Consider the following 9,609-nt stretch of genomic DNA (forward strand, 5'->3'; position numbering starts at 1 on the left):
CAATGATGAAGCTGACTTGATGAGCGAGCGTCTATATGCAGTTCATATTATGGCAGCATGGAAGGGTGGGGTCTGGACCGAGACATTTAATTCCCTCTTGCTGTTTCCGGCAGATACCTGAGAAATATCCAGATGCTTTTGGAGAATACACTGGTTTCATCCTCTCTAGGTTTGCATCAACTTAAACATGTTCTTGCATATACAAATTTGTATATAAATGAACACAGTTGACTTTATTCTTTGTTTTGTTGTAACTGCACATATTATTGCATCAAACAATAATGCTTTCATTCACATTTTTTTCCCACACCAGTCTATTTCTGCCTATAAACAATGGGGGGCAAGAAGGTAATAAATAATCAATATAAAAAGTTTTCAGCAATTGCAGATACAGCATTTTACATTGTTTTCAACTACTGATATTTATAGGATATTATATAAAGTGTAACCTGCCTTAGCAGACACCTTCATATATCAGACACTGTTAAATATTTTACATAACCAAAACTAGAGTTGATGGTGGTTCTTGAGGCGCCAGGTTTCTACAAATTCTCCTGGGATCATCTTCCTTTAGTTCTCTTCTCCTCATACGCTGCTTTCATTCAAGTCAACAGATGAAGGCTTTCTGTATAAGCTCCCTGATGTGGGGATATGTTTTCTTTTCCTTGCAAGGGTCGAAGGACCATCTGCCACTTTTTTGTTGTAACATCAATGATACCTGTTTTTTTAATAAAAAAATGTATTTTCTTAACTTGTGTGACAAGCATCCCCATGCTAACTCGTATTAACTTTTCATCCAATATTTGAGTCTCATGACCAGTTCCCAAGGAGTTGTCGATGTGTTGTTTTTGTCCTTATTTGTTCTATCTACAAAGTACTATTTGAAACGGGATGCATTTTTGCCCATTTCTAAGTAAAATTAGCTTGTCAGCTGTCTTTGGTACAAGCACTTGCTTTCATAAAAAGTACTGGTACATAAAAGATTTGGCATGATACACATGCTATGAAATTTTAAATTTGTAACCGTTAATGCATCCCAAAAGCTCATTCTGGAAGTAATCTTTCAAGATCACATGCACTGCATTGTGGGTATTTACACAGACAATTGTGACATCTGTGAAAGCAACGGACACTGCCCCTTAATGGTAAACTGAAAATCAGGTTATCACTTGATGCAATATGTCCTTTTCAGTGACCAATGAAAGGGCACAATTCCATTTAGTGCCTTGCTCTTGCATATTCAGCAGGCTTGGTGAAAGCTATGGAAGGCAGTAGCATGGGAAAATGGTCTGGCATTCCTTAAAGGTATGACAGTAAGCCAAACTTCGGATAGGCTTGCAATGTTAAATGCCTATCTTAATATTGGTACCAAATTTATTACAGATGTGTAATGTGGCTTGAAATATAGCAGACTCCTAAATAGGTCGTGTGAGAAGGGAGAAAAGTGTCATCCCTTGTAGGTTATTTTTCTATAGCACATTTAAGGCTGATGAGTCAGTTGTGAGAAATGAGTAGTATTCATATACCCACCCAAGTCATACAATGTAAGAAGTATCACATTATTGTTTTGGTGCTACGTCTTACTGCCTAAAATATGGCCTTCAGTAGTGTGTTCCCAAGTAGACTATCAGGAAAACATGGGGTAACATTTTCAGGAATATTGCACACACCTGGTAGCCCACATCGACACTCTTCCACAAATTTAAATCTAATTGATATACTTACTTTGCTGTCTTTATCTGGTTGGAATCAAAATCTGAAAGTAGCAATGGGACACATTTTCATATTCCATTCAGCTGGTTGAAATGTGATGAAAGCCGGGAATGCTGAGATTGGATTAGGTTGATGAATGTTTCTTTAACGAAACAAAAAATATAATAATATTGAAGAAAATGTTTTTAGATAGCTTTGTTTCGTTCAAGATATTTATTATCCTTTTAACCAATTTTAGTAATCCGGCATTCCAAGCAACTGAAATATAGGTCAATGGAACTTGAAAACTCATCCATTTGCTGGTGTGAGAATTTGAATTTATTCCAAAAAAAGACAGCAGAATAAGTCTCGTCTGGATAAATGAACTTTAAGCTGTGGAAAAGCTTCAATATGTGCTGCCAAGTGTGAGAGATATTCTTGAAAATTTGGACACTCGTTCTGATTTCAGTAAGCATCACAAAACGCCATTACTTGGGCTGTAAGATGTAACACCAAAAAATTAAATATCATGTGATATGTCCTACATAGTGCTCCTAACACTTATATCACATGATGTTTCTGTTTTGGTGTTACGCCTTGTGTAGCATGTTCCCGGGTTGCCTGACAGAAGAATGAGAGGTAACATTTTCAGAAATATCTAACACTTGGTAACTCATATCGACAGTCTTCCAAAAATTTAAATCTAATTGATTATTCTTAATTTGCTTTCTTTATCCTGATGGAATCAAAATCTGATAGCTAATAGACACATTTTCATGTCCCATTTGGCTGGTTGGAATGTGATGGAAGCTGGGAATGATGAAATCAGGTTAGGATGAAGAATATTTCTTTAACAAAATGAATAAAAATATACTAGTACTGAAGAATGTATTTAGATAGCTTCACTTCATTAAAGATATTTATCATCCTTTTAACCAATTTTGGCATTCCCTGCTTCCATCGCATTCCAACCAAGTGAAATATAGGTCAATGGAACTTGAAAACAGACCCATTTACTTGTGTGAGAATTTGTGTTTACTGAAAAATCACATCACAGTAAGTCAAGTCTGAATAAATCAACATAACTTTAATTTATGGAAAAGCTTCAATATTTGCTGCCAAGTATGTGAGATACTCTCAAAAGTATGGACACTCGTTCCGATGTCAGTCGTTAATGGGGAAGTAAGACAGCACCAAAAGATAAATAACATGTGAAAAGACTTACATTGTACGAATATAGTGCAAGTCATATGGGTCATATAAACGCATTTACTGAGATAAATTTAAAAATTATTTTAGTACATATGACATTACTCCAAAATGATAATTTAGCATGATGTAAAACTGAACTAAAATAAATCTGAATTGTTTCTGGTCTTTTAGATGTATGAAATCACATATCTGTATGGAAAAAATAGGTAGTGTTTACAAATGAAATAAAAGACATGACATACCATACACAAGACATATACAAAGTTATATAAATGCCTCCAATTTATTCAATAATCTTCATTGAAATTTGAAGGACAAGATGTGAAATAAAGTGGATAAATGCCATTCAAAGGTAGGTGTAATCAAATTCTTCAAAATGATACCCATAGCAGCAAAAAGTGACTTAGAATATGTACATGAGCTATGTGACTTGTACTATAGCCTGGTCTTGGTAATTTCCACTAAGAACTGCAAAGAAGCACTAAGAGGCTCTACATGCTAGAAATTGGGCACTAACAACATTGTAAAGCATTAAAGCAGTGCTGTCCAACCTGCTGCCCGCAGGCTGATCTTAAAATGGCCCAAAATTAAATTATCTGAGAAAACATAAATGTTACTAAAATTAATCAATAACATGGACCATAACAGATACAAACATATTTTGAGCATCAAGAAAGGCAACTCTGTCTATACCTCGTTTAAAATGGGGGGGGGGTAATACAAATAAAAAAAATACACCAACAAAAATTAAAGAAAAATAAAAATAAAAAATGAATTTCAGGTATGAAACAGAAGTAAACAAGAAGAAACATGTATTTCAGATACAGACTCGCTTAATGATCTGTTCATTCAAATGTTTTATTAGGGTTCATACTCGGGTGAAAGTTATGGTGGGTGGCCTGGATCATTTCATACATACAACCTTTAAAGGTTTATACTGAATGAGAAAATTTTAATACAAAGAACTGCATTTTCGGTATGTCGACATGCAAACAATGTCTGCACCTATGCAAAATTTTTATGGATTCCTATGCCAAGTTTTGACATTTTTAAAAAAATAATGATTGTGATTATTATCATACACATGGCCAATACTTTCATTTAGAACTGAAAGTGACATTCTCATCCATGCAGCTTATGGGCATTTTAAAATACAAATACTAAGGACACTTATAAACTGACAACCTCAATAACGCAAATGTGGTTAATACAAAAGTGAGAGACATTTTGAGACACAAACTTTGAGGTGGTGCATAAAAAGTATAATTTTGTTACATACACAACCGTTGCATTTTTTTTAAATATCAGGGGCTTTTCATAAACAACATTTAAAGATGCTCATACCAAGTGAGAACATTTTTATGAACACAAATTTGACATAGTGCATAAGGAATGGAGACACTTCCTGCAAACTGCGTTTTATATGCTAAATGATAACATTACGATAAACACAATCATATCGTGATAAATACGAAACCGGGACATTTTCCTTTAAACATCCTTGATGTGGAATATGATGATAGTTGAAATTTTCAAACATATATCCTTGGACATAGAAAATAAGGAAAGTTTCAAACAAGCAATGTGGATATACAAAATGCAAATAGTTTCATACTTGTTTTCTAAATGTGTTACATGCAATGCTGGGACTTTTCCACACATACAGTTTATGCAGTGTTAAATACAAAACACTGACTTTTTCATTCACACAAACTTGAATTGGTACATACAAATTGGGATCATTTTCATACACACCACAATGAAGTGGAACATGCAAAATGAGGACATTTATGTGCACACCTCATTCATGTGATATGTACAAAAGGAAAGCATTTTAATAATGTAACCATAAAATTGTACATAAAAACCGAGGACATTTTCATACATGTGTACTTGGCAAATTTCATATAATATGGAATATTTCAGACCACAAAACTATGATATGGTACTTTACAAAATAGCATCATGTACAAACTAATTATAGAAAGATACATTGTTTTTTGGAAAGCAAGCACAATCAATAAAGGGCATTTATATATAAAATGCATAGTAAGGGCATTTATATATAAAATGCACAGTAAGGGCATTTATATATAAAATGCATAGCAAGGGCATTTATATATAAAATGCATAGTAAGTGCATTTATATATAAAATGCATAGTAAGGGCATTTATATATAAAATGCATAGTAAGAGCATTTATATATAAAATGCATAGTAAGGGCATTTATTTATAAAATGCATAGTAAGGGCATTTATATATAAAATGCATAGTAAGAGCATTTATATATAAAATGCATAGTAAGGGCATTTATATATAAAATGCATAGTAAGGGCATTTATTTATAAAATGCATAGTAAGGGCATTTATATACAAAATGCATAGTAAGGCATTTATATATAAAATGCATAGTAAAACAGATCTTTATCACCAGAAATTTGTTAAAATAAAGATGTCACAGTCTTGTAAGTTTTACAAGAATGTGTGTTGTGTCTGAGTGATTTGAATTTTTAACATAGCTTTAATGATTATTCAGTCAAATCGCTACTATGTCCACCGTGTGGCAGTTTACAGTGATGTCTAGCACTGGGGCATCATGTTGCAGACATGTAGCATGATATCCCACCCAGTCACATTATCATGACATCACCAGTCCTAAAACTAACCTCAAAATGCTGAGCACCAAGTGAGGCACTGCTAGTACTGTTCGAACCCGTACCTCACACATCCATGGCAGATACTCTAACCACTCTGGCCACCAAAGTAGTTAATATTAAATTTCCATAGCACTTTTGGAAACCAATTTTCTTATTAAGTATTTTCAAATAAAGGAAACCTTTTATATTGCTAGCAGATAATACAGAGTGATGAATGAACTAACAAAGTATCCAGTATCAGTCGCTCACAAAAGAGCATTTATATAATAAAATTGATCATCATTACGATTATGGTTGGAAATGACAGGTGGTAGCTCATAGCAGAGGTCACTCGTAACAGGTTTTACTGCAATCAGTATTTGAACAGGTCATTTTTCTTTTACTCAAGAGACAGTGCAATATGTTGGATCATATACATGAATGTGTTTTATAGACCATCCTTTTAAGTAAGAAAAGAATGTCACTTCTGGACTGAAAGCACCATTACAAATACATGTTAGCAACGCCAGTCATTTCTTATATTGAAATAGCTGCAAACACTTGATTTCTTCATACAGATCTGTTTAACAGCATTCCAAGATAGTTTAATTTTTTTAAATATCTCTATTAGAAGAAAAGTTATGCAGCTTTTAAGTTCCAAAATATTTTAAAATTTATAGAATTTGTGTCTTATATAAATATATTCAGATTACATGTATGTGGCAGTCATGAAACCAAAGTAAAATATTCCTTCCATAAAAATTGTTATAACTTTCTTTTTTGTTGAGATATTATTATGAAATCTGATACTCTGATTGCAATTTTCCTGCTGAATTCATTGCTCTCATTAAATCCCTTGTCCAACTTCAACATTTTCATTTATAAATGAAAAGCATATAAACATTTCACAACTTTTATGACATTTAAATTAATACAAATGTATCACAATAGCAATAGTTTATATGTATGCTTTACAACTTCACAAAACCAAAAAATGCAATGTTTATTCATAATTGTCATTGAAACAATGTTGTTAGACCTAATTTCATGAATAGGATTCAAGTTGGTTTCATCTTCTAAATCCTGTGATGTTATATTTAGCTCCTTGCAGAAAGGACCAGGGAATGCTGCCATCTTTCACTTAGAACTAACATTTCAATATCATATACCTGCAAAATAATTTATCACTTTCAGACTTTGTATTTTTTTGTTTTGTATTTTGAAAACATTATTAATCTAATTTTATCAATGCATTGGGAATTTAAGAACCTACTTTAAGTGTGCATGTAGTTACTTTACTATGCTCGTCAAAAGTAGAAAAAAAATTGTCATACCGAAACTTTACATTTGTCTAATAGTGATGCGTTGTTATTTTCATTATTTCATCAGACAACATCCCATTACCAAATTTAAACCAATGTAATAACATAATGAATATAAGGCTAACATATTTTAAAACCCATGACCATATGTCAGTTCAGATATTTACAGCATTGACAATTTGAGCCTATTTATAGTGGATGAAAATCTACATTTTGTCACTGTATACTGTCTAAACTGGACAACAAGCCTTAATACAATAAAAACTATTTTAAAAAATCATCTTAGCATGTTCATCTGGCAACCAATTTGTATGAAATTAATAATAAGTTTAGTTTTGGAACATCAGTTGTGGAAAAGTTAACATCGTTATCAGCTGTTAGAAAATTAAAATATGGTGGACAATGTTGACACAGGAGATTCAAATATTTTACAAATTCAATGCTCGTTGCGGTTGGTTTATAAATGTGTTGATATATAAATTTGCTAGCAAAATAACGCTTGGAATATGCTGATTTTGATGATATATGATGTATTTACTTAAATTGCCAAACTTTTGGTCAAATCTGCATAAAGTCTGAGGGATTATTTCTTTGTGTAGGAATATCATTGGAATGTGCTACAACCACTGACCGAATTGTTTACATCTCCTCTGATTGAATTGAAAATTTTATGAATATTCATGAAGTTTTAATAACCCACATTTTGTAACAAAGAAGAGAGGTATCACACAACCGTGGCACGATCAGCACTTATTTTCAATGACACGTGAAATCTGTTACTTTTAATGATTATAAAGTAATAATTCTATTAATATAGAGTCGAATATAAAAAGAAAACATGCCCATTATAGATAATGTTATTAGCTTTTACAATATAAAAATTGTTGCCATTAGATGACATGTATTGATGCTTCAATGAAAATTCTACACTTGGTCAATAGTTTCATCAGATTTCCAGGTAAGCTGTCATCTTGTCCGTGTTAGACTGGCATTGCTATACATGTACATGATGAAACAATGAGAACTCGGTTTTCAAGGCACAAAAGATAGATTCATGATTTTACAACTGCTAACATTAATATTATGGTATATTGTGAAACTGGTATAATGTTACATTAAATAATATTACAAGAATAGTAAATTGTAAATTGCAATTACTATCCATGCTTTTAAGTTCACTAAAGTATTTTAAAAAGTTCACAGTACCAAAATATACTTTTAAGTGATTCTAAGTGTCTCTATAAACATCAAGCAAATAATGTATACTTATAAAGAAAATGTAGGCTCCATTATCTTCTTGTAGATGTTAAATAGCAGAGTTGTTGATGATGAATAATTGTGTACTTTAAAACCAGACATATAATAGGCTCTTATGATAGTAAGACATAGCGCTAAAACAAAACCAACATGCTGTCTTACATTGTAGGACTAACATACAGTAGGCTCCTATGACAGTCATTTACAACATTGTAACATGTTGTTTTACTACTGCTGTTGCTATTGGTGGTGATGATGATATTGTTTTTGATGATGATAATGATGACGATTATGGTTAATAATTATCTTATAATCACAGAATAGTAAGCATTCACTTACTTCTAGGGCACAACACTGACAGGGTTGTCTTTCCTGATACTCAAAATACGTAGCATTTACGATCCGTGTTAACAAATATTTATCGATTTATTGTAGTACAATTTATGTTTTGGGGGTAATTTAATGCTTTACTATGTTCTTAGTGCCCAATTTTTAGCACTTAGTGCCTCTTAGTAGTTCGTAGCAGCGTTTACCAGGACCTCTATAGTCAAACAGTCACAACTGCTGACAGCGACAACTGTAGTTATAACCCCAAGTCTTACCAGATGCAGAACGGGTGGAGTCATATTTAAAACGATAGACTTTGATATTGAGTTTGATGTATCAATAGGCTTTAAGTGAGCCGTGAGGTCAGTAGATACGGGCTCCTTTTCTTCGTCTGAAACATCTGAATCGCTACCATACTCTAAGAGAGACTCCATTTTGAAATTCCGCACCAAATTAAATCACTACTAACAGCCGAATGTGGGGAAGGGTCTTAAATGCGTAATATAATGGAGTTAGTGGATTTCTATTTTGGCGAAATGGAACAGCGTTGTGCGAAATGGAATAAAAATATTAATTATATTTATTGGGCATCTTTGAAATTAATAACGTAAATATTTTTGCAAAATATAGCGAATATGTTTGCTATAATTATAATCTAGATGTTTAGATAATTGATATATTTTGATCATATTGCCTCAAATGGGGAGAAGAGTTGTTTTTTGCGTAAAGGATATTCATTATACGAAAATAGCTTATTATGAAAATGTGTAGGCCTTAATGGAACCATTGTAAATTAAACCCTTTTTCATAATGTTTCCAACTATTTTACTTAAAATTTAACATATATTTCGGATTGATAAAATAATGAAGATCGTACATTATTTGTTAAATTTCATTTCTTTTATTTTTATTTATGTGACAGTATCTAATGAGTAAATGCAAATATGTTACCTTTTTTTAATAATAAAACTATTTAATTTAAAGAGTGAAACTTGAATTTTGGCCTCTTGTAGAATTATTTAGCAAGAATTCATTATTGTTATAATTTATGAACAAATTCTAAGATCATGAAAACGTGACTAAAACAATATCATACGAATATTTTCAATAACATGACTAATAAATAAATATCTGATAAATTTATATTATCACATAAGTATTT

The 9,609-nt window shown here is 32.1% G+C and overlaps 1 protein-coding gene across 1 annotated transcript in view; it reads right to left on the reverse strand.

Moving 5' to 3' along the window:
- Nucleotides 1–8,899, reverse strand: part of LOC149796457 (pre-mRNA-processing factor 17-like) — an 87,140-nt gene extending 78,241 nt beyond the window's left edge. The window contains exon 1 of the mRNA XM_089961163.1: nt 8,723–8,899. Within this exon, the coding sequence (XP_089817289.1) occupies nt 8,723–8,881 (159 nt within the window). The 5' untranslated portion in view covers nt 8,882–8,899. The remainder of the gene's footprint in view (nt 1–8,722) is intronic.
- Nucleotides 8,900–9,609: the final 710 nt, after the last annotated feature.

Source organism: Sinohyriopsis cumingii, chromosome 6 (assembly GCF_028554795.1).
Source record: "Sinohyriopsis cumingii isolate HCF-2022 chromosome 6, ASM2855479v2, whole genome shotgun sequence".
Classification (NCBI taxonomy): Eukaryota; Metazoa; Mollusca; class Bivalvia; order Unionida; family Unionidae; genus Sinohyriopsis; species Sinohyriopsis cumingii.